Here is a 26334-nt window from a genome sequence, read left to right as displayed (position 1 = left end):
TACAGTCGAGTTCCTCGACTATCAGATACCCGTTACTCAGCTGGTGCGAAAGCAAACGCGAAATTTCATTCTGGGATATCGATAGGTATTGAGGAATAGGATGAGAAAAATGACGTTTTTAGAGCGTGGAAAAAAGTTTTTTGGTAAAACGACTAATAATATTAAAAAAAATATCCAACTATTTTTGAGAAATGTTGGCTTGGCAGTTTTGGGCGTTTTTATGCCGTTAGAGTGGGCGTGGCAAAAAGTTTTTAGGTGAATCGAAAGAAATTTAGACTAACAAAATTATGATAGAATATCCAAAACATGGCAAACTTCTGCTTGTTATATACTTTTCAACTAATCTAGTATACCCTTTTACGAGCAAAGGGTATAAAAATATGATTTTTTAGGGCTATTATTGTCTTGTGGATCTAAAGGTTACCAAAACCATTTTGAGCACGCCTCTTTAAGCTCCCTCACTTATGAAATATTTGCAATTTTTTCATTTTATTTCTGATTTTCCCAATTACTTTCGATATGCGTTCGCTATTCCACTAGCTAGGTAACGGGTATCTGATAGTCGTGGCTCTCGGCTACAAAGCCCCCAATTTTTGTGATGCAAGTTCACAGGTAAGGTCGACTGGTTAGAGAAACTTTCTCGCAAGGTACTTGGCTATCCGTTAATATGTGAGTAAGGGTGGGTTTGCTTTTAGGTAATATGTGTTTATATTTTTTATTAAGAGTTTTTATTTAAGCTTACATAATAGCATACATAACTTTTAGTTTGCGCATTTGTAAAGTTTATTTTACTAAATTACATTTGTTCAGTTGCCAAAACATTGACGCATTCCATGATTGCATTTGCATTTAATTTTCGATTGCGTTGGCAATCGCCGCCTACGTATTTGTTCAACATTTGTTTGCCAATCCGGCAATTTTTTCAGCGAACAATAAGGGAAATAAGAGTGCAGTTCATATACCACGCCGCATCTGCGTTGTATGCCGCACATTAAATGCAAGCCAGAAAAATTGAAGATATATTTACGCAAACTGCATTTAAGTATTTAAAATATTTGATTTCATTTTGGCAAATGCAATCGCTTGCTGCACATCAATCTCGTATCGGACCAATCCATAGAATTCGGGACGCGGGATTAAGGCACAGCAAGCAGGGTTCATTACAGATAAAATTATCATTATGCGTACGGTATAAATTCACTAAGTCACATTCCAAGGTTTAACAAGAAAACGACCCACACTTGCTTGTGAGTCTTTTAGCTTCACGGCAGCAGTCGGGGGTTAAAGCGCCCCATGAATAGAATCATACCCGTTGGGTTGTGGCGCACAAAGTACAAGAAAGGCTTGTCGAAGCGCAGTCGAGGAGCGTCAGGGACACGAGCCTGCCGTGGACGGAGTGGCAACGGCAGTTCCAAGTATTTCGGGTCCAGAAGGTCATCGTAGAAGCCCCGTCCCAGTGCAGATTCCTGCACCAACGAGCCGAAGTCCACGACCCTCTCCGAAGAATCAAAGGCGTCGTCATCCGTGGCATCTACGTCCTTGTTTCGCTTGCGCAGTGGGGGCGCGGGGTACATTTCCACGTGGTGGTGTTCCGAGATCTTCTCCTCGCCGCAGGTGCTGAACGTGTTGATCTGTATCATGTCGGACAGGAAGATGTCGCGATTTCCGGCGCCAGTTAGACCTCGCAGGTCGGCAAAGTCAGACTTGAAGAGACCGCGCAGCCCCATCTTTTGCAGACCCAGAGAGGCGTTAACGAAAGAGCGGTGTGAAAAGCGCGGCAGTTGCACCTCCATTCCTGGGCGATCCATAAGGGACGTGAGCAACCTATGCCAGGCCTGCTTGTCGCTGAAGGCCGTCTCCACTAGACTGCGCTCCAGTCGGTCGAGGTTGTCCATCGGAGAAATGGAGCTCTGGTGCCCAGGCATTACATAGACTGTACTAACAGTGTTCTCAACTCGACCGAAGGAAACGACGGTGGCGTCCAGGCTGGGTTCATACCCCGCCAAGAAGCCGGAACGGTACAACACAGCTGGAATAGGCACGAGCCGGCGCTGGCGAACTGTAGGATGCACTTGGAAGAACATCTCTCCATCACGATCTGTGGTGGAGCCATGCGAGCAGTCTGTCTGGAAAAGATTGGCCGAGATGGTGGCCAATGGGCCGTTTACCCAAACGCTATTTGTACGTAGATACTCAAGAACCTTCCCCATCGTGTGGCGTTTTACCAGAAGGTTGGTTCGACGTCTCACGATGTCGTTAACCACGTGGAAGTTAACCTCCTCAACATGTCCGGCGTAAAGCTGCTGGGTCTTCTCCTTAAAGAAGGGTAGAATTTTTCCGTTCGCCCTATCGCTGAATATTTCGCGGACAAAAGCAGCAGTCGCTATATCGCTGTCCGTAGCTTGTTCCACTGAGTTGGTTATGTTCTTGAAGATGAGATGCGGATTGAAGGTGACCATGTCGTCCAATTTCAGGATCTCGTTCATCTCGCCAGAAGTGCTACCGCGCGCCCCCAGAAAGACCATAGAAAGCATGGACGTGAGGGCAAACGGGGATATGACCAAACTTCTGGCGGAGCTGATCTTCTCCGAGGTTATAGCTCGCCAGTAGCTGAAGGCCAGCTCGTTGCAGAGGCGGGCGAAGGATTGCAGATCCTCATCCATCATCGCGGTGGAGGCCTCCAGCCCCTGAGAGGACTCGGGACTTGGGTCTAGCTTTACGGGTGGCCGAGTTGATTGCGTGGAGCTGGCCATCAGATTGATTAGCAAAGGTGGCCGTTGGGAGGGCCGCTGCTGGTTGAGCATCGATTGACTATGGATCGGAACTTGTAGTTGGACCGGGTCTGCCTTATTCGCATTGTAAGGCAGCACCTTTGGCGGCTGCATATCCAGTTGGTTGTATCCCCCCAGAAGCGAGGGTTGAACGTAGTAGGAAACTGGCTTTAAAGTGCTTAGTCGCTTTGTTGTTGGTGGAGGGACACTAGTGGTAGTTGTTGACCTAGCTGGGGCTTCCGTAATGGTCTTTTTAGTAGTGCTCGTCGTTACAGTTGTGCTGCTAGCCAGCATGGGATGTATGTGGTAAGCTGCTTGATCATCCTCGTCTTCTTCATCCGCTTGATCTACTGGTGGATTTCCGTAGTTAGTGAAGGGCAATTTCACCTTGTAGTTATCCTCGTCTGATTCAGTTGCGCTCTTATCCTCGCCGACCCCTTCGGAACTGGGGTTCAGAGGCCTTACTACAGTCGCTGTCGTTTCGCCTAGCTTTACGTAGGGATCCTCATTGTCTGGCTGTATTTCCTGGGCACTTGTGACTGGCTCCGCACTTTCAGCATCCTGTTCTTCCGAAATGGTAGCTGTAAGCTCGTCGGAAATTTCTTCCATTGACTCGTCATTTAGTTGTTGCGATTTCACTGTGCTCAACTCGATTTTCTCAGTGACCTGCTCGGAGCTTAGCGACATGTCGGAATCTGAAGATGCCAAGGACATATCACCGGGAATTTGAGTGACCGGTGATTTATCCTCCTCCCGTTCTCCGCTGGGTGGATACTGATACTCAGGCTGCAGTTGCGCGGCGTTGGTGTCAGTGACCTCCGCCACAATTTGGGCTTCTTGCGGCTGTGGCTCTAGGTACACATGCTTTTCCGTTGTTGATGATTGCTCTTCTTCCTGGGCATCTTGGTAAATATTAGTTGGTAGTGTTATTTCTTCTACCACGGGCAGCTGCGTTGTTGACCCAGGCTCTTCCGACGTCGAAGGCTCGGGCTCTGTCTCCTTTTCTTGGATATCAATGTTCGGCGTCAGCTTCTGCTCCATGGTATCATTTTTAAAGAGCTGCGGTAGTTCCTCTTCATTTTCACGGTTCGTGTTGCTTTCAGGGATGGTGCTATAGGTAGTCGTTGTTTCTTCGCTGCCGGAACCCTCCTCGCTAGAAGTGGTCTGCTGGGTGGGATCTTGTGGTTGCGGCTCGGTGGGTGTGGTGTACTCAACACTGTCCGCATCGGTGGTTTCCACGGAAGGGGCTTCTGTGTATGTCTCCTCTGTCGTTGCAACGGTTTCCTGCCCAACGGTCTCCAAAGTTGGTTGAACCTCTATTCGTTCATTGGCAAAAACTTGCTGCTCCTCATCTTCGTCTTGCTGTTGCTGCGCATAAATCTGGGACAGGGATAAAATCGGTATACGGTGGGTGCTTGTCTCCAAGTGCGTTGGACTTTCAGGCAAAGCTTCCGGATATGAGGATTCCTTCTTGAACGGACCCGCGGTTGTTGTACCGTGTGTCTGCTCTATTGGGTTTACATCCGTTTTTTCTATGTTTGGCTGGAGCAAGAAGGAGGTATTCAGTTGGGCGAAACTGGTCAGGCGATTGGAATCGTCGGCTGGTTGGGCGTTTGGCGGGAGCTTGTTTTGATCGCCTTGGGTTATTTGCTGGATAACATCGGATATAAGGAATTCCAGCTCATCCTTTGTTTCGTTCGAGTTTAAAGGAACGTCTGAGACAAGAGTATTGCTGCCGTCAACTAACGTTGAGGCCACAGTGGCCGCCTGGGTCTGGAAATTGGCCATTGATATTTGGTCCGTGGGCTTGAGCATTTCCATGTTGAGTTGCTGAACGAGGTCGGCGATCAGGGGAGTTACTTCGGTACTGTCCATTTCAGCGACTGTGCTGGTCTCCGAGACTGGAAGTCTAGTGGTCTGTTCTGTGGTGGCAATCGCTGCAGCCACCTCCTCCTTCACTTCTAGGTCGGTGGGGTATGATTGGCTAGCTTCTGATACGTTGTCGTGATCTGACTCTACAACAGACTTATCGGTGCTTTCGTCGACTTCATCCACTTGTGACATCTGTGTTGTAACTAGAAACTGTGTCAGTCCGGGCAACTCGGTGGTCTCCTCCTCCTCCTGTCTGTGATCATTCTTTATGTGCTGCAGTGGTTGCGGCACCTTTGTTACTGTAAAGTATTGTGGTCTAGCGGTGATCACAACTACGGGTGTTTGGTCCTCGTTTTCATTCTCTAGGCTGCTGATGGTGGTGTCTGCTGGTTGCTGCTGCACCACTGAAGATTCTGTGAATTCGGTGATATCCTCATCTTCCTCTGAGAGCATCGTGGCCAAAGTACTGCCGCCGTAGTGGGAAGTAAGCGGCTTGTGGCTGGTCGATAATTTGGTGGGCTTGGTGGCGATTGTTGTAACAGGAGAACTTGAAGTCGTGGTTGTTGAAGTTGTTGTTGAAGATACGACTGCTACTTTCTTCTTGTTGGCTAGTGCCTCTATCTCGAGCTTGGACTCTGCACTGTCGTATTTCACCGGACTTGCACCAGAACCCTCGTCACCCTTGTCCGACGTCGACAAGTCCTGGGTAAGTGACTGCACTATTTGATCCATGGAGAGAATCTGATCGGGCGAGAGCTGTGGAGCTGGCGATGCTGAGCCAAGGTGCAATTGCTGCTGCAGTTGCGACAGCGAGGGAAGCGGCGTCTTTTTCAGAGGCTTATGTTGCACTGGTGGAGGAGTCAGTAAAGTGGACACATTTTGGACGGCGTCGTCGTCGTAGCTTGGTAGCGGATAAAACGGTTTGTATGTGGTGGTCAAGGAATGAATGGCATTAACTATGCCATAGGTCTCGGTTTGCGGCTCCCCAACAATCTTACTAGACTCAGTTGTGGTGTAATGAACTGGACGACCGAATCCATGGTTGTGTTGCTGGGACTGTGGACGGTTTGCAGGTTTGTTGTGCAGTTTCTGATGGTGTAATGCTGGTGGTATTGCCGTGGTCTTAGCAGTGCTTGTTGTAGTAGAAGTAGTGACTGTTGTTGTGGGCGCCTCGGTGGATGTTGTTGTATATGCTTCAGTTGATGTTGTAGTAGAAGCCTGTGTTGAACTCGTTGGTGTAGGCTCTGGTTCGGAGGTGGTGCTAACCGTACTCTCTGCCGGTGGCTCTGTAGTTTCGGGCTCAGGGCTTGTGATCACTGGTTTGGAAGTGGTCGTTGTAGTGGTTACTTCTGGCGCTGGCGTTGTTGAAGTGATAGATGGGATACTTGTTGGTAAGGGCTTTTTGTGTGGTCTCTGCGGTCTGGAAGGCTTTTGCGTTCCCACAATCTGCGATCCACTAACTTCCTGGACCGGTGGCCTGGGCTTAGACGTTGGCTTGCGCTTTGGCTTGGAAGGCTTGGAGCTGCCACCGGAAGATCCTGTACCGGGTGTTCTGGTGGGTTTTCGTTTCTTCTTTTTGGGTGTGGTCGAGGCGGGTGCTTGTGTCGTTGTTGTCGTACTTTCCGTTGTTGCTGGAACAGGCTCCTCCTGAGTGGGTGGCTGTGTCTCGGGCTCCGGAGCCGGAGTGGTAGTTGTCGTCGTAGTCGTTGACGTGGTAGTTGTCTTTCTTTTGATCTTCTGCTTTCCGGCCTGAGATGTAGTTTGAGTTGTACCATCGCCGTTAGGCTTTTTCACTCGATGTGGCTGGTTCGGCTTGCGCTGCACACTAGCCGGCTTCTTGGCCAGCTGGTGGGTGAGCACAACTTCTGTGGTAGAGGGGGCGCTGCTCGAGGAGGTGGGCGTGTGAATTATCTCTTGGTTGTTGTAAAATACCCTTCGTGTGGTTGTTTCCGGTCGCTCCGATGTGCTGCTCGGTTGCTTCTGGTAGATGGGCTGCATGTGCACGAGCTCAAATTGTGGCATATTCGCGGCGACCTGCTGGTATTGCTGCATGCCCGTGTACACGGACTCCATTGGGTCTAGCTCCTCCTGCACCACCTGCGGAGTTACAGCGGTAGTGCTGGGAGTTGCAGTCGTCTTACGCTTTGTCCCAGGCTTACGCTTCGCGGGCTTTGGTTTCTTTGTGGCCATCGTTGTTCCTGTCGGCGTCTTATTGGACGTTTCCAGGAGTTCCGATTCGGGCGTCATCACAATTTGCTGTGGACGCTGCTGAGGGAAAATATCTCCACCAGTGTTGCCAAAAATGGCGGGCAAAATTAGGGACCAAGACGAGGAGACGTCGGGCGTGTCCAACAGAGGAAGAAGCAGTTCCCCGGAGCTATTCTTTGCTGAGCTGGAGGCCATCTCCTTATTCAAGACATTTTGCACACTGTTCACTATGTCTTGGACATTCTTATCGGGATGGCTCTCAGCTAGCGGAGCCGGATGGATTATCGATGGTCCCTCGCCGTCGCCGTTAGCAACGATACTCTGAATCTCCTGCATGGTCATCAACCGCTTGACTAGCTCGCCGTGCTCGTCGAACGTATAGAATTCGTAGCGGTCTGGGTTAAGGAGATCGATCGGACTAGCCACTTGCAGTGATGGCTGTGGCTTGGGAACTTTGTGTCCAAGGGCATCTGTAAATTGCGGCTCATTTCCGTCGAGAATCACGGACACTGAAGGGTTTGCACTGAAAAGACAAGAGATTTTGAAAATATTGTAGTCGATTTTTTTATTTTTTTTGGGAATGTTTTATTAATTAACACATTGTTCCCTATGCGCCAACTAACTTTGATCTGCTTAAAGTATACCAGTTTTTATTGCGTGCTTGTTCTTTAAGACTAGCAGAAGTTCTATCCTAATAATACTATGGAGAGAATATATTATGATTGTAAATTATAGATTCCTTTATAATCCTAGTCCTAATTTTAGTTTTTTTAATTATAGTAGTGACTTTTTGCAGCAGTGTCGTAATGAGGCCCAATATGGACTTGTAAACCTTCACAATCTAGCTATCTTGTTCAGGAACGCCTCCAGAATATTTTTAATGTGGCGAAGGTACGCTTCCTATCGAGGTAACCAAGGTATTTATAGACTTCGTGGTGGTTGATCGTTCTCCCATTGGGCGTAGGACGCTTTCTTGGGGAACTTCAGCTGCAATTGGATTAGTTGACGATTTAAACCCTTCCGCAGAGACGTGGAATGTGCGATCTTCCAGGTGAAAATAACGTTTTCGCTTTGTGTTTTTCAGTATTACAAATCCAGCATGTTGTATGTATAAAAGGGCTGCTACTGCATACTCTTTCTTTTCCATAGCCTCTAGGACAAAGTTTACTACTCAGGGATGCAAGTGGAAACCAAAATGGAATTTCGGGATCGCATTGCTAACATCCTGGCAAGTAGGCAGCCCGTTAAGGATCACCCTTTCCATCATTTTTCCCAGGGAAGGGAGTAGACCTGTAAGGGTCGTCCGTCGGGGGTTTTTCGGGTTTACGGATCATTATTGTGCTCGCCGATTTCCGAGGTTTCGGAAAGTATACTGTCGAATATTGCAACAAGGATCTGTAATGCTTGATCTGGTAGCAGTCTAATATTTCTATTGTCCAGAAGATCCAGTGTTACAGAAATAGCAGGTAGGCTAATTTGAAAGGGCGATTCCAAATACTCTTCAACCTAACAACAAAGGTTATTAGCGAACACAAAAACAGCTTTTACGAGCCACTGCGACACAAGCCACCGGACGGACTTTTGATTGCCGATGTTGGAGTGGGATAAGTTTTGAATCTCCACAGTGAGTGCAGAGGTTTGTATCCACGTCAGTACCCAATTTATCCAGAAAGCTATCTATTTGTGTCCGCTTTCTTCGAGCTAGAGCCTTATGCAGGCAGTTGGCATAACCAGTGGACATGGTGTTGGCAGGCGAGATATACAAAGTCTTTAGGAACTCTCGTCAGATCATCTTCCTATTGTAGCTGTTTTGCATGCTACACCTATAAATAAACGCCCACGTCTACTTGCCCATAATTCTGACACAAAAATATTCAAATCCCATCTTAAACAATTGATGCAAATCAGGGACGGGTGGATATTGATAATGACACCAAGCTTTTCATGAGCAAAATAAATGAGGCTGCTCCGCTTGCTGCAATATCTACTAAAATATTGGCACTGCTTCAGCTAAAACAAAGATTGCGAAAGAAATATGCTAGAACTGGGGATTGCGTCTTATTTCAACATTCGATTTCGTGGATATTCATTCTTTTTCCTAGCCGTCTATCATCAACTTAGCGCTGCTGCACATTGTACCTAGGTGAGCGGGAGATTCTGTGTATAAAGCTGTTTTAGAGGATGTATCGTTATCGCTTATCCTTGTCGCGTTGCATACTTGGCGGCGCAACGCTGGCATTTTAATGGAAATTGAAAACTATGCAATAGTTGGAGAAAGTCACGCAGTCAGCCAGCCATCCTCCTCCGACTGACGCAACTGCATCTGTATCCCTATCTGCATTTGTGCAGCGCTTAATGGAAATATCTCGGCACACACCGCGCTTTACATATGTTATGTTGCGTCTGTGAGTGCGTCTGTATGATATGAGTATGCAAGTAATTCCGCTTGTGGCATGAGCACATCATTAACATTTAAGCACGTGAGTCGAAGCGTGCTTAGTCATATGCAGCTGCAACACACACACTATATATGTATGTATGTAGGGACACACACACATGCAAGCATATGCCATATGCCATATGCCATATGCCATAAGCCGGGTATGATGCCTCGTCAAAATCATCAGCGCTGTGGAGGCAAATCCGTTCATGCGAATATTAAGTGCAGAAATGTGTTGCAATGGGATTACGACGAAAATATTCGGTAGCATTTAAGTGAATTTTCCTCTGCATCCCAACGATTTGCAGCTTAGTCCGATCTGGCCTTTGGGGCAAATATAAATGATTTATTGACTTATTTCCAATTTAATTTTTAGGTAAGCATTGCCGGCCAAGTGACGTTTTGTGGCACAAGACCAAAAATTGTCAAGCGCACGGGATGGTTTAAATTGGAATCCAGAGGGCATTGCACAATCAAAAATACATGTAAATACGAGTATTGCAGTTGCGCCTGACTGATTTTGCTAGTTGCCAGCACGGAGCTGCGAGTCATCAAAGTCATTATCATCGTTATCACCATCACAGGCAACAGCTCGCAGTTATTACCAACGGTGGGCGGGAAAAAAGGAGGGCGAACAGCTGACGCAGAATGTAAACAGTGGAATCAGTATAAAAACCCTAACCCGTTAATATGAACGTCTTTGGGCCAGTTGAGAAAACGAAGGGCTGCCACAAAAAACAAAAAGTGTGCCAATAAATTCGGTTTACCTTTGTCCTGTGCTTATTCCATATCTATTGATTAATGCTAAGCCGTTTGGGGGTCCACTTCAATAACATCGCGCCCACATAAGCCCAATTGATTAGCATTGATTTAAAGTTAATGAGCACTTCATTTGGACAGCGTTGTCTGGCCCTCGACTGTGGCCCACCTTGCCTGGCTACACCACCTTCTACCTTCGAACCGACGCCAACTCGATGGGATTCCGAACGCGTGCCACAAAGTATGCTATGCTTTCCGCCCGCTCCAGCACGCTTTGCGGCCTGAGAGCAAATTAATTAAAAATACTAAGGCGAGGGCCCAGCCTGACCAATCCACGCTCTTCAATCGGAACGGCAGCTACAACAAAGCAGAAATTCTATTTCAATTAGTGGCAAAAATTGCAAAAAGCTGTGCAAACAAAAGATTTTTCTTAGCAACAGCAACACCGATAGAAACAGCAAACAAAGGGCAAGAAAAAATAGAAGTGGAAAGATAGCGCACCCTTCTGCACAGAAAATAATAGGATTGGAGATTAAAAACAATATAATCCAGCTCAATCTGATAATATTTAAGCTTATTTCTCTCGCTTATTTTTCGGAAAACTAATCTAATTTCGATACTATATTTACTATTTATACTAGGCGAGTCGGACATTTGAACGAAGTTATTTTCAGTGATACTCGCAGTGGCAAGAAGTTCAGTGTTGATTCCTTAATTCTGATGAGCGTAAGTCCCAGTGCAAAACTCGTGTGTGTACTCACCTGGAACCTATGACTTTCTTTGACGACTCGGTCGTCTTCTCGTGCCGGACATCGGATGCGGATGTGGATGTGGCCAGGGAATGCTTGGAACCTCCTTCCTCTTCCGGAAGGGGTGAGTCGTAGACGAATGCGGGCTGCAGGTGCGGACTGGCGGAGTGGCTCCGCTGACTGGACGACGACGAGGTGGTCACATAGGTGACCAGTGCCGGCTGTGGCTGGGTGTTTGGATAGCCCAGAATGCCGGGGGTGGCCAAGGGTAGCACGGCCCAGAGCCAAAGCGCTGGAAAAGTGCGCGGCAGACGCATTGTGGAGTGGTGAAGTCCCTGCGCGGAGCGGGCGTTTGTTTGTGTTTCAGCCTCGTTCTAATCTTAAAATGGCTTTCCTCTTCCTTCTGCTTTCGAGAGGTCAGGACCTTTGGCTCACTGAATCCGATTGGCGCTTGGTGTCGAAGGACGCTGCATAAACATCAAGAAAAAGCTGCAAAGTGGAATAAAAAACTAATTAATGAAATGTTAATGAAGGCGAGCGTAAAGAATGCCGTGGAAAATTTGCATAAAACGCGCTACCCTTAAAGAAACTGCCCAGCTTTAAGCGCTTAAGCGGCACTGCAGGAGGTGCATTGTGGATGCGTCCCGCTTTTAGGCCCTATCATAATCAGGCGTCCTGGCAGCAGGCAAATTGCCAAGCACCTGAAACCCGGCACGCTAATGCGCCTGTAATTATGCTAATAATAACGAGCAGCCACATGAGGCGAGTGGGTGAAGTAATGCCATTGAAGGCGGCGTCTTTGCAGTAAAGCATGCTTTCAGTGCCGTGGCCTAAGTGCCTGGCAATTTGGGCTTAGGCGTGGCAGTATGAGGCACTGCCTCCCGAAAATGGCCGGCTGCATTGCGGAATACGGAATGCGGAATATACCTGACGGAAATTAGAGATTCGCAATATCTAAGAGCGGCTGTTAATGGGGCAGGGAAGACCTAGAAGATCAATCCGCCTGTAGGCACAGGGGGAAATTACTTTATTTTCATACAGCAACCGCTTTTGCTTCTTTGCTCTTGTCTGTCACTTGCTATCAGCTTCAAAAATCTGTGCCAATACTTGGCAGCCATTTTGACAGTTTTCCTGCTCTGCGCTGCGGCACTAAGCCTCTTCTGTACGCGTGTGTGTGATAACACAAATGAATTGACAATGGCGCGACACGAGGGAAACAACAAACAGGCAATATGTTAATAAGCACAATGGCCAACAGCGGCAGCAGAGCCGAAGAATGCGCCGACAACTTAAAGCCCCTGCTGTCAAAATGTTAGCTAACAGAAACGTATTCCGCCACCCTCACTACACGCACACACTGGCACACGGCACATGGCACATGGCATCCCCCACGACCCTTGTCCTTGTGAGCCCGACAAGTTTTGCCACATCACGTATACGCACCGAAACGGGCGATGAAACCAAGTCATATACAGCAGATAGCCAAACAATTCCTGGCCAATGTGGAAAAAATCGGGTATAAATACCGAGGCCTGCCCATAAAAGTATGCTCGTTGACTGGTTGCTGACGGCATTGGCACTTTTAGTGCTATTTTTGATTTTCTCCGTTCGTTTTACGGCCGGAGAACAGCGGGCGGAGTACAGGCAAATTAACATAAATCGGGCGTAAAATATTTCAGAATAGTGCGGGTCTGGTGTCACAGGGGCTCACGGTCCACCGAGATTTGCGACGAAAGGCTCGTCACGGCCATAAGTTGGCAATTGATTTGTAACGGAAAGTAACGACTGTCAGTGCCGAAAGCGGGTGACATTGAAATGTAAATGAAATGCCACTCCGCAGAGTGGCTCACCCTTTGGAAGGAGCTTCCTCCGAGAAGTTAACTGAGGTGAGGAGCCAGAACAGATTGGTCGGACGGCCATTGCCTGGGTCGACAATGATGGCGAGTGACATGACAAGTGGTCGACAAACACAAAGAGAGCGCCGCACACAAGCATTAAAAGCTGAAGAAGTGCGCCTGTTCAGGACCCCATCCTGGAGGTGGCCAAGATTGAACCTGACAGCTGTAGAGACAAGCAAACGGATCGAAACGAGAGGAAATGAGACCGCACCGCACGTATTGGACGTTTGTTTAAACAAATCACTCCAAAATTTCCATGTATTGGGGCCAGAGCAAACAGGGCACCTGAAAAGGTGTAACATATGCAAATAGTATGTGGAGGGAGACTGGCAATAAATCAAACGGCAAAAGGTGTATTTAGCCACATGACACTTTGGGGCATTTGGCTGGCAGACATGTTTTCAATAACATCTCCCTGTTTCAAGCAAGAAATTACGAGTATGGCATTAAAATGACAAGCCAACAATGTTTAGTTACCAGTGTTCGCATATTACCGAAATACCTAAATACCTGAATACCTGAATCAACCACAAATAAAGAGGACAAGCGGCGAGGTAATCACACCAGGACCAGACACGAGTGTGTGGTAGTGTTGTATAAAGTTGAGAGGAGTTTGCGAAACTTCCGAAGCGATCATCGAAAATGTGTCACGTTCCGTGGGTTTGTCGAAAATTAAGATTTTCAACCAAGGCGAAAGTTTTCTTGTTTCGGTTTGTTTTTTGCTTGTTAGCCGCTGGTTTCTTATTGCATTTACTGTCCCTGTACACACAGCCGGACTGTCGAGCAATCAGTGGTCTCTTGCGGCGAGGAAATTTAGGAAAATCGCATTTCTTTTCCAGCGATTAGTCAAGGTCATAGTCGTCTTGGAATTGCATAATTTGGACCAAGCCGAGCGCAATCGCCACTCACGGACGAATGGCCCTACCCGGAGTATCAGCAATCTGTTGAGTCCGATTTCTGTTTCATCGTTTTTTCCGTTCCAGGAAACGCAGCCAAGTGTTGGCCGACATTTACACGCCGCTTTCGACTGGCGGCGCTTGGCCTTTGTCTTAAGCAAGCCCCTGGCCGGTTGCTCCAGGTTCCTCCAGAGCTCGCACTTTCCGTACTTTCACACTTTTACAACATCGCGGGTACTGCTGAGGGTTGGTGTTCACCAACTACAACAACTACGCTAACAGAACTTTATCGCTCTGTTTCCGTTTCCGTTACGTTACGTATACGCTCCCGAGTCCCCGAGCGTGGCCCCCCGACGCTCATAAGATGTAATTTCAGTCGCTGACCCTGCCGTTCGCCCAGCTTTAAAACTTTCCTTCTCGTGGCCAGTAGCTACATCTGATTTTATTTATTTATTTCGATTTGCGCTTTTCTTTCGCGGAGAGAGCCAAAATCACCGGCACACGACGGGCTATTGTTCTTGGGTCCTGGTCGACGAAACCATTTCCTTCCTCCTGCCCCACAGTGGGCACTATTGCTGCGATTTTCTGAGCTAATTGTTCAGCTTTAACACAATTATCGTTGACATGAGTGAAGAGGGATTGTTCTAAACGCAAATTATTCCACAAATTTAAGTTTCTTTGGAGCATTTTGCCAATATGTATGGCTCGCCTGAGGTCATGGTGACACTGTGTTGAAATGGCTCATGCTACCGACTGCTGCTGTGTTTCCTGCAGTACAGCTGCTGGCAGTTGAGCGCCTCTGGCCGGCTAATGTGCATTTTATTTTCCGCCCCCAGTGCCACTGCCACTGCCACCGAGCAGTGCACAGTCGATTCATTGGCCATTTACTGACTGCCAGTGCCACATCCGCACAGGTTCTGCTTTGGCATGTGCATGACATATATTGTTTTGGAAAAGATTTCACACGCCGCAGGAGCTCGATATTATGCTCGGCATTCCATTCCCATCACGTACATATCTCGCTATGCCAATCTTCATTTGGCTATGAAACTTTTCAGCTGTCATACCCCTTATCTTAGAGTCTATTCTTCGCTCTGACTGTTATTGTTTGCGCGGATCGAATTTTGAGAGGACGTAGGTGGACTTATATTAATGCTGCCAAGACTCCGGACAAAGACTAAGGTAGAATCTGTCTGTCACTGGCACGCCACTTCACTATAAATAAATCCCTGCACCAGCACCCACCCGAAGCTCCTCTTGGCTTTATAGTTTTTCAAGTTTCTGCGGCTCAACAACAACCGCCTTGCCTCGCATTATCCCACTTCGCACGTGTCGCTCATCGGGCTTCAACCGCCCGCCCATTGTCATCGTCGGAGCTCCAGTCTATTGAATGGCTCTGTCCCGATTCGATCCCAGTCCGGACACGTTTCGGTTCCTGCTGCCGGGGTGTCCAGCTGACCGGTTGTCCGGTGGCGCTGCTCTGTCGGTCAGCTGCGCCAAGTGCCAAAGTTATGGTGCTAAGGCGTGAGCGGGATTAGGACACGTGGGTCCGTGGCCTGACGGCCGCCGTTAGGAGTACGCCGCTCATGGCATTAATTAGAAGGACCTTTTCAGGCCTTCGCTCGACGTACACGTGATTTGTAAGTGCAACCTGATGTTGCAACAGCGCTCAACTTTCAGCCACGCATTAAGCGACAGGCGGGGTTCTGATTGCCGCAATTTATCAAATGGCGCGTGCCCGCCGCGCATTGCACTCGCCTAGGCGTACGTCTTGGGGCCGGCCACAGTGAGCTCCAGCTAACGACAACCGGGCACATCCGCGCTTTAAATAATAACGTTAAAGCTTTAAACTGCGAATAAATCGCTTCAAATTAAGTAGAACGGCAAACAGCGATGCAGCTTTGCTTCCTGCAGCGCTCGCGGTCGCATATTTATTCGGATTGGAATTGATAAAGGCTTAAATGAGAGCGGCGGCGAGGCCGCAAACAAACGACAGGGGAATCAACACCAGGCCGTGCTTAATCCATTATGCAATCGCCTGCCATTATCACATTTGTAATATATTTATTGTAGCGCACTTACACTGCTGTCGCGAACAATAATTTACGCCTTAAAGCTGCGCCGAGTTTGGTCCGCTGTCATAATTACTCTCCGTTTAAACGTGTGACCCGTATGCGAATGTTCGGATGGGATAGCTTGGTAATTCTGTTGCCAACTAGCGTGTCCTTTTTGGCCCACACCATTGTATTCCACATGAGCAACCCTTTGCGCTTGGCCACTCCGTCGGGGCTGTGACACATGGAAATGCCTGGGTCCCAGAAACCCGTTGTCCGAAAGGAAACGAATCTCCCCGCAAACACTTTGATTTCGCACAAATTTCGCACAACAGCAAATTTTCAATTTATAATCAAAAACAAGCTGGTAGGAGCTGGTGGGAGCTGGTGGGAGCTGGGGCGGAGCCCAGGGATCATTGGGTTTGCCTGCGCCTGGCTGTGGCTGATTAGTATGAACATGAACCCCAAGAGGGGTTCACAGCCGCCCCTCTTCCACTGACCGCCCCGCAACCTTGGCACATTCAATCATCAGGCATTCAAGCATTCATTCATTCATTCCCGGACTTTATAGTCAACAAACTGTAAAAAAGGACCTTGAAAGGTGCACAAAATCCTTTTACTCTGCTCCGTACAAATGGCGTCATATCCTTTCATGCCCAACTGAGTTTCTTCTGGTCAGTGTTGGTGGCCTCCATCGCACTCCACTGGTCTCTCGGATAGCTTGCTTTGGGTATGTGAATGGGTTAAGCTCCCATGAGCAAGTTTGCACCGAGAGTTTCCCCTTTGAGCTTATCCCAACACTCGTTCATTGGCTTTTTTCTGCCGCCCGCTGCGTCATCCTCTGAATGACGATGGAGCACACGGGCGTCACCCTCATGTTGGCCGTATCCGTGTGCTTTTGAGTTATGACTCGCACAATCACTTGTCCTGTTTTATCAGCACGGCTTAATTGCCGAGCTTTCAAGCCCAACTTGGCCGCTAGTGCGAAGGCCCAGGACTGATTAGTGCCCGCAGTGTGTCAGCTATTTCCAGTGCATTAGTCATGTTAATTAACCCTAGGCAAGGGCTTTTCATTATCTAGTTGCCTGAATTACATTACGATGTGCCCAAGCCCAAGATGAGTTAAATCTATTATTTAACTGCATTTTAAACTCACCGACGACCACGGCAAAGGAGAAAGTATGCTACGCTAGGCCCAAGTCTGTCAGCTGGGCATCGGGTAGCAGTTGCCATCGGAACGGGAATCCGAAGGGAAGGGTAGCCATCCTCGGAAGGATACACACTCACTCACTCCGTGTGCCTGCACAGAGGAGCGCAGGTTGGTATGGGCTATCTGTGGAGCTGTGAAGCTGTGGAGCCAAATCCAAATGCGGAGGACCTTCCGGCCAAAGGCGCTAACTACGGGAATATAAACATGAGAACATATTTCATGTGGATCTGCTGGCCAAGTCGGAGCTGGGTCCTGGAACTGGGTTCTGCAATAGCCGTTGAACGCGTGGGCCTCAGATAAGATTCCATGTGCTGTCACAACTACCGCCGCCATGCCTTCGCTCCTGTTTCAGTCGCAGATGGAGGCGGGGAAACTGTGTAGTTACCCAGGGGAACTTTTTTGTCTCACTTTACTTTGGGCCAGATAAGCGAGGTGGTGGCCAGAGGAAGGCTACCAAGGACGCTAAATGTGTGGACAGTTATGAAGATTTGTGGTATAGTCGTGTGCATGGCTCACACTAAGGCAGCGATATCAGGACTGATAGCTTGGTCCGGCTGAGCAGATACCCTTTACTGCATTCGCCTTGTATCCGTTCGATGAATTATTGACCTTGCTGGTTTGTAATTACAAGCAGAGGGAGCCGAATTTATGAAGAATATATTGAATTCATCGAGTATCTAAAGTTTTTCCGGCTCGGTAAGCTTGTCGTTCATTAGAATGCACTCCCTTCCGCTGGCTTCGACAGATAACAGCTTCTCTGTGCCCTCTGGCTTCCCAAAGCACTCGATTTAGATTAGTCAGTCAAGCATTGGCAGAGATTTGGAAATGGAGAGGACTTCTTAAACGGACTGCGACCTTAAAGTATCCTTGCGGACCTCCAGAGGCGTCGCCTTTCATCGCACCGCTTTGCTCCAAAGCACATAATTTAGTGCCTGCAGTTGAGGTTCAGTTTCGCCAAAGCAGCTTTACCTATTTTGCATAATTTCCGTTGTTCCCCCGCCACCCCGTCTCCGCCACAATGACAGCGTCAACAGCAGCAGGAGCCGCAGGAATATATGCAGCCGCGCCATGCAGCCCACCACCTCCCCGTCGGCTGTGGTGCATTTGGGCCGCTCCGCCCGTGCACCCTTTAGACATTAGCCTGCTGTTTAACATTTTATGCTGGCCGGAGTAGCAGCAGGTGCTCCGCTCTGACCGGGCTCGTCAAGTCGGGCTTGTTTACTCTCCTTGAGATGCGAGTCGGGCTGACTGCTGTTGACACAGTTAAACGCTGGCCCATTTGCTATGCGAATTTATTGTGCCAGCGACAGGAAGTTGCCGAAACTGGCGTTCTGACCGCACAGGGCTTAAATACTTCCGCCCGAAATCCCTGGCTAACTCAATTAGGGCCCTATCGCAGGCCCTCCTGCCAGCACGTGCATATCTTTGTGGGCTCAGGTGTGTACAAGTTTATGAACTTTGCTGCAGAGAGTTCACCCGGCGCAGTCATATGGACGGACTGCATGTTAGGCAAACACGCAACGCATTTCGCACTCACGCAAATTACCAAATAAGCGACGTGCGAATTTGCGTATGTGTGCTCGTCCCAGCATGTGCGTATGCGTTTGGGCGTGGGCGTGGCTCTGCGAGTGGGCGTAGGAGTGGGAGGGGTGAGGAAAACTGTCCGCCAGCAGCGTTCAAAGTTTACCTTTGGTTTTTCGTGCAAATTTGATTTGGTTTCCGCTGCCTGTGCCAAGGAACTTTAACTTCCATTTCGGGCACCAGCGCTCGTTTCGGGCCTTTGCTCTGCGATGCTGCATTAGGGCGGTCCAAAATGCTAAAATATCTGAGAACACTATACTCTCACTGTTTTAAGTGGCAAGCTTGCAGCAAGTTGCGACATTAATCAAACGAATTTCCGGTCTGCCATGGTTGCCAAGCGATTGATTAGTCGAAAGATAATATATAGATGTTGCGAGAGAAATTCCATCGCAAATGCTACTGGGAACAGGTCAAAGTACAAGCTCACAGTTTGGAACGCCCTAATGTGCATGTGGTTGCGTTCGTGGGCAGGTACATAGTTAATTTGCACAACAATGCGCCGCGCTGGGGATTGCTGCGTGTAGCTGCGCATCTTTGCCATTAAGTGGTGCGAAGAGGTGGTGTGGGACCGCTAACAGCTACTAAAAACTCAATTACCAGCCCCTCGCCCCTCGCCAGCGGCACCAACCAGCTTGCACCACGCATCTACTTTGGGCACAGAGTTAGAGCGCATCAGACTGCGGAGCTGTCTAAGATGGTTAGCTTCCATTAGAGTCTTTCAGTCGGACTGGCAGAAATTCTAATTAAATGCTGCTTAGTGGAAGCTGATTAAGCAATTTGAATATTTATGGGCTCCCCAAGAACTAACCCCCCACCCCCACCGTTCCACATGTTATGAATTTGGGGCAGGGTCAACAAGCAGCTGCAGCTGTTTAGTTGCGGAGGCTCCACAGGGGAGACGGGGAAGGTATCTGACAGATACTTGCTCCCCAATGCTAGTGCACAGCTTTAAGGGTCCATCCCAATTTATGTCGGGATGGACAAACTTTCGCACGAGATACACGCGCCGGCGGCCGAACTGCAATTTCATTTCGCATTCATATGCGAAAGTTTGGCGCATGCTTTCAGCTGGCTTTCAAACAAAGGCGGTTTAAATCGCCATTAAAACTCGCTCGCATCCAGGAGCGGAGCTGAGCAGACCCACATGCCACGCCCACTGCAGACTATCCCATCAAGGGCTGGTCCGTACCGTAAGTGCCGGAGGAAGGCGTGGAGCAGAGAGCCATATTTTGGCAACATTTTGTGTGCGCACATTAATTTATGCAAATAGTTGGCAAATATTAATGGCGGCCAGCAGCTGCTAAGGTTACTGCGAGAAGGCGGTGAAGTGGGCATTTAGAGCGGGTGGAGGGGCGCTCGAATTAAACATTTGTGCCTTTAAAAACTTGGACAATTTCCGTTACATTATGGGGCATAAAGACCAATAAGCCGCACACACCAACACCAATACCCACACCAACACAACGAAACTAGGCAATCGACATGGCCAGCGCCCGAAAGCGTGCTGCACAATCGAAAAATATGTAAGCAAAATGGCGCACAAGAAATAAACTTATGGCGCACTTCCGCAGCAGTCAAACATTTTATTTCATTTTATATTCCCATCTCATCTCCCTTCCTCTTCCGCCTGCGCGCGTGTGTGTGTGTGTGTGTGTGTTTGTGGGCGTTTGTATGTGTATGTTCTGTTTGTGCTTGTGTGCTTACCATCAAAAATGGTCAAAGAGCAGTTCGAGAATTAAAATGAAACAAAACGGAAATGCTACAGAAATCAACCAACTGGCATAAACTTTGCGACCGCTTTCCACCCACAGTTCCACTCACTTTCAGCTTTTGTTATTTCTGGCCGGCTGGCTGGATGGCTGGCTGGCTGGCTGGTTGCTCTCGACCAAATCAAGTAAAAAATGTTTGTTCTGCCGTAGTTGGCTGTGCAAAATGGTCATTTCCCGTGCCCAATAAAAGGGCCACGGGGTTCTGGTTCTGGTTTTGGTTCAGGATCGGTCCGGGTTCGGGTCCGGGTTCGGGTCCGGGTTCGGGTTCGGGTTCGCAGAGTGGATTCGAGGTGACGTGCTGGTCAACAGCGAGGCCAGCTCTAATAGCTTCATTAGCTCGGTTGCGCTGGTTCCTAACCAATTCCGGGCGGCTTTTGTTCTTTGTTGAACCCACATATTGTCCATCAATGCGCTCAATATTTTCAATCGGCAGCAGGAACCTTTCATCGGAAGGACTCACCGCAAATTCCGAGAGTCCGTCGAATTGTTGAATTAGTTTTGCCCAAAAAAAAAAACAACAAATTGCAGCGGAGCGCCGGAAACTATTTACTTTTATTATTCGCGCTGAACTTTTTGCAATTCGATGATAAAATGCAATATTGGCTGATAAAATGGATGCGAATATTTTATCGCAGCAGAGGAAGGACTTTTAGATGGACTTTTAGTGCGAAAAGTCAATGCTGCTTTGACCCCCTTTTGCAAGTTAAGTTTTAAATGTTTAAAGTGCGATTGAAGTTAAGTATTTTCTTATTTGGCCTCGTCTGCCATTTTTCAGTCTCTTTGTTCTTCCAGACGAATGAAAGAGCATTTCGGCCACGTCCGGTCCGATATTGTATTTAAAAAGCCCTGCGAATTCCGGCGGCTCAATCGAATTGATGGGCAGCGACTGGCGGTATTTATATGTATACCAACAGGCACTGGATTGTACGGAGTGCAGGTCGGTCCGTGGAAATGGCCAGAATATGCAGAGCTATGGCGGCCCAAATTCTGTTTATTTTGGCTGTCGCACATCAAAGTATCTGAAAAATGACATGTGCTCGTCGACCCCCGCCCTACACATCGGCCTTAGCGGCTTAAAAGCTCAATGAGCGAAATTGTTTGATTTTCCCTAACGTTTCATTTGGCAGCTCGCCCGATGATTGTTGTTACTGCTGTATCGAATGCTATTTGTTTGGACGGGTGGGGGTGGTTGGGTGGGTGCTTGTGTGCACCACCACTTCGTCTATTTGCATTTGATGTGAGTGTAAGCTGGCAGCCCGCTGTTTTTGTCGCTGACATTCGAAATAATTTTGTTGGCAATGTTGATGTCGTTGCTTTTTAATAAAATGCCCAAGCTTTTGCCAACTGAAATTAGCAATAAACTGCCTTTCCGAATGCCAAACCTGCATATCAGCACTTGGTGCTCCATATTTCAATTGCAGCTGAGTATTGATACACCGATAGAAAACTGGAATTGTGAAAACAAGTATTTTGGGTTGCAATCAAATGATTCTTATTCAATATTTGAATGAAGAACGGAAAATTATTAAATCTTATGTCATCTTTGCTCAACCATACTATAATCAAACCCGAAATGATTATTAGCAAAGCAACCATTTCTTAAATCGCAGTAGTAGTACATTATTTTCAGTGTATTGGTTAGGTTATGATACCCTTATAAGTTAAGTTCCTAAATTTCTTTGAGGTCGACATCGACTTTAAGTAGATCTCGTAGATATAGACGATGAAGTTTTTGAAATCTGCGAAGATTTATTCTTGTCCTACGAAGTATTACGGTGACAAAATATCACAGTCATAGCTAAATCGCAATTATTAAGAAGCTAAACTGATGCCATATATATGATATATGATGATTTAGGATTTGAAAGTGAAGGAACTTTATTTTCCTTCATATGCCTAAATTGTTTCAGTGACTATTTGAAAGCCCAGGGTAAAAGGTATATAAAAAATATACCTTAAGAGAAAGGAAAAAATATTCGAATAATTAAATTGAAATACTTATTGGTACTTACGCACTTTTTGTTTATGTGCTCTGTACTATAAAAACGTGATCCATTCAATTTAAAATGAATTGATAAAAAGAAACGTGCTTTAAAAATGTTGATATTAAACAAAAGAATGATCACAAACATGCTTTATTTGTGTAAATTCAATGCTTTTATTACTGATATTAATTTAATTAAATGTTTAAAAACTTAAAAATTCTTTTATGATGAAATATAAACGTCGCATGTCATTTGCAAACCTGAGGTAAACCCCTCACACTTTCAAAAACGCTTTTTCATTGAACTTGTAAAAAAAAACATGAAGTGGTAAAGACTTAATTTTATCCCTCCATGATGAACGTTTCATCCCAGAGCCTGATAAATAATATTCCAGGACACAAACAAATCTACAATGACAAGATTTTGTTATCGTCCTTAGAGTTACTCACCTACTGTTTTTAATTCGGCAGCAACAAGGTCTGCATATGAATTTCATGCAGCAATCAAAGTCCCCTGCAAATAAGCAGATACAGAAACATTTATAATTAATAGTCTGAATATTTCTAAGTAAATCAGTGTGTGACTGCTGAAAATAATTGTCTATTAATAGTTTAATTGGATGTGCACGTGCCATGCGGAGTTTACGGCTTTGCAAGGCAATTATTTTTTAATTGCTTACTTTCCAAAACTTAAAATGCGAGTTCGAAAAGTTGTGAAAAGTATTGTCGGAGGTGTCTTCGAAAATTTGACAATTAATGCGGGACAATGCCAATTGAAAACCAGACAAAAGTATTCCACAAAGAAGGTGACTTTGGAATTATTTTTTCTTTTTTTTTAAATCTAAATAAATGCTTGCAAAAAACGCTGATCACGCTCACATGTATATTTATACATATATAATAAACCACTGACGGTAATAAGAAATTTACCCGCAAATCTGACTAAAATTAAAGCGTAAAGTATGGCATTATGAATTCCCGAAGAGTATAGGCCACAACGAAAACAACGCACGAAACAAGTGATCAGAAGTTTCACGATATGGAGTGCTGGCAAAAAGATTGATTCAAGCCAAAATCGAGAGAAGGGCAGACGTTGTTTGTCCGCTCTCCCTTTTGCTTTCCAAAAGGCCAAAATGCTTGCCAACAACTCGTACAACAGAACTTGTCATTGGCCAAGAGAGTCCACTAAGAACCACCGAGAATAAGCCAAAACAACAACCGCAGCAACCAAGCCAAGCAATGCTGGACAGTTGTGAATGTGGGTCACCTGAATGCGTGGCTTTCAATTTTTATAACGTTACCGAAATTCATCTCCAATCGCCGATCTACTCTCCGAGCCAGTATCTGTATCTGTATCTGCATCTGTATATGTATCTGCTTCTGCTGCTGCTGCGAAGCTTATTCTGTATCCGTGTCTCGTTCTGCTTTTGTCCGCAGAGGTGGCGTGAATGGGTTGTTCTCGATTTCCTCTCGAAGATTTGTGGATTTGGATTCTTGGGAGACAGGTGGACCACAGGTGGGATACAGGTGGACCGGCCGCACTTGTTGCTAATTGGCGCACTTAGAGCCTCGAGTGCACACTCTCTCGAGGCGCGTTAAATATATATGTACATGCACTACAAACAAGGGCCAACGACAAAACCCCTTGAAGACGGAGGAGCCCATCCAATCGAGTTGCCTGATGAATGGGGGAGCAAACAAAGAGCCTCCAAAAGACAACCGAGCACCGCACACAAAAATGCCAATAACCTATTGATGCGTTCGATACGCTTTTTATTGTGGCCATTGTGACTTGATATTCTACAGCGGCAAAAATGAAAGTTGTCGGGCTAGAAAGAAGAGCTCATCGCGCGGGCCTTCGGCGGTAGAAAGGGGAGGAAGTTGCGTACTATGGTCACGCACCAAGACGGTAGCTGCCTATACAAATGTACCTACGTACGAGTGTAGATAGACACACTTTCGGGGCCGCCGGCGAGAGCCAGACTTGGGATCTGGAGAGCCCGGGCGCAGACTCATCGCCCAGGTGAAAAGAAGTTAATGCCAAAAATTGCAGCATCATGTTCGGTAGCGCAGGCGTTTGGCAAAGTAAAAGCAAAACCGTCACTCGCTGCTCTCTGCGCCGCTAATGAAGGCGGCTGCGGACAACCCACTGACACTTTGACCGATTTTTAGCATACTAAATATAGTAATTTTGTCATTATGGTGTATTATGCGCCTTTCGCCCGCCGCTGATGCTTCTGATGTTTCTGCTGGCCGCTTGTCTCTTTCCCAGCGATTCAATTTGTGCCCGATTCGAGCTGCATTCTTGGCGCTCCCGAGCAGAAGATGCAAGCCCATAAATCCCGGCGCGACTGTAAAAATCTATGATTGCATGTGCGAAACGGCCGATCTGCTTGGATGTGTTGATTGAGACAAAACCCAATCAGTGGGAAACTTCTTGACCCATTTTCGCCGGGCTGCTCTCTTTTCTCTCCGTTTCTTTTGTGAGAAGACGAAGACTCGAACGAATTCTATGTACCACAAGGGGGCGGGGGGAAGAGGGAGGCAGAAACTGAGAAACTGGTTCTTGTGCTAAGTATATGCTAATGGCACTAACTTTTCGGTTCTCGGTCTCTGCTTTCTGGTATTTCGGTCAGAGTTATTAACTAAGGCGGTGCGCAGCCGACGCATCATTGGCTTTGTGAACTCAGTCCGAGTCCATCTAATGCTTGCTCAATGCAACTGCAGCTGCATTCGGGCCCTGATCACTGATCTAATGTGTCCAAATTGAGGGGCGTCTCGGTAGCCAAGACCCAATTTTGTGCTTATTAGGCGTGGAATTGTACGAGCCTCGAGCCGAATGCCAAGTGGCAACACGCACGTTGCTCAAGCGTGTAATTGGGATGACGACCTTAGACCCCCAATTTCTTTGGATGCCACAAATAGAGCATTAACTGCTGTTGCTCACTACACGATTGCAGAGACAACATGAATGCATCATTGGGGCGCCGACTTAATACACCGAGACCGAAAGTTTGGTGGCCCCAAAGCTGGGTAAATCAGCGGTTGGAGTGGTCCAGCACAGTGGCTGGGGTATTACAAGAGTTTTACATTTTTGTATGCCACTTTGGAGTTTTTGCCTCCACGACCCCATGCCCCGTCCTCCGCCGCCCCTTCCATGCCATCCTGGCTTCATTTCAGCGGAGCATACTTTCCAGCGCTCGCACACTTTGCGGCTCTCATGAATTTTTCCATTCTTCGGGCAAAGTGCAATAAATCATAATTTGCTACTTTTTCTAATGGATTATGGACAGTGGCGGCAACAGAAGCCGCAGCAGCATACTGTTAGAATCCACTTGGGGAGCTCTTAAGTGCTGATTGACCAGCTCATAAATGCGGCGGTGGGACTACGGGGTCGAGTGCCAGTCGAAATGATCGCTCAAAGGGTCAGGAAATTAATCATACCGGATGAGCTGAGTGCTATCTCGGATGCGCATCGTTGCAAATAAAATTCTTAATTAATGCTTTAAAGTCGGATGCACAGGAATGAATAGTAATTTCACAATTATTAATTGTGTTTTCCATTATTTGTATAATTGTTGATCGTTTTTGTCCGCATACATACATACAGTGCAGATGCCCTGGCAGACGCAATTCAATTTGTATTTTGTGAAAGTGATTGCATAAAGCTCGATAAAGAAATTGCAAAAACGGCGAGCAAATTTACTACGCATGATGCATATTGTTATTATTAATATGTTATTGCAAAGCAATGGACAAATGCCGCCGTGGAAAAAATGTGCTTTACTTTTTCCCTAATGCAATCCAACATAAATTGAGCCATTCAGACCATCAATTGTGCGTCCAATGGCCATTGATGATGCTGTCTGTGCGGAGGCGATGAAATGCGGCTTGTGGCAATAAGTTTGGGCCTAGTGTGTCAGTTGAATAAGCCGCTTAATTAGATATAATAGCTCTGTTAACACAAGCAGCTGCCACCGAAGGTCGCTGAAACGCAGCACCGAATCTGTCAAAGATTACAAAATCCGGTCCCCAATCCGTCTTTCTGAGGGCAGAGCTGTCCTGCCGTCCGCCTGTCCGTCCGTCAGTCCGTCTATCCGACTGTCGGACATCGGCAAAGGTCAAGTCCCATAATTTGCGGCA

The 26334-nt window shown here is 47.1% G+C and overlaps 1 protein-coding gene across 1 annotated transcript in view; it reads right to left on the bottom strand.

The window, feature by feature from the left end:
• Positions 1-865: 865 nt before the first annotated feature.
• The window catches only part of LOC117136297 (mucin-12), a 29981-nt gene continuing 4512 nt past the window's right edge, over positions 866-26334 (bottom strand). Inside the window, exons 2-4 of the mRNA XM_033297141.1 lie at positions 22642-22705; positions 10812-11288; positions 866-7374 (exon numbers count right to left, since the gene is read on the bottom strand). Coding sequence (XP_033153032.1) covers positions 1263-7374; positions 10812-11116 — 6417 coding nt within the window. The 5' untranslated portion in view covers positions 11117-11288; positions 22642-22705 and the 3' untranslated portion in view covers positions 866-1262. The remainder of the gene's footprint in view (positions 7375-10811; positions 11289-22641; positions 22706-26334) is intronic.

This window comes from Drosophila mauritiana, chromosome 2R (genome assembly GCF_004382145.1).
Source record: "Drosophila mauritiana strain mau12 chromosome 2R, ASM438214v1, whole genome shotgun sequence".
NCBI lineage: Eukaryota > Metazoa > Arthropoda > Insecta > Diptera > Drosophilidae > Drosophila > Drosophila mauritiana.
The sequence above is the reverse complement of the archived record's forward strand: the minus strand, read 5'-3'. Positions and strand labels throughout refer to the sequence as shown.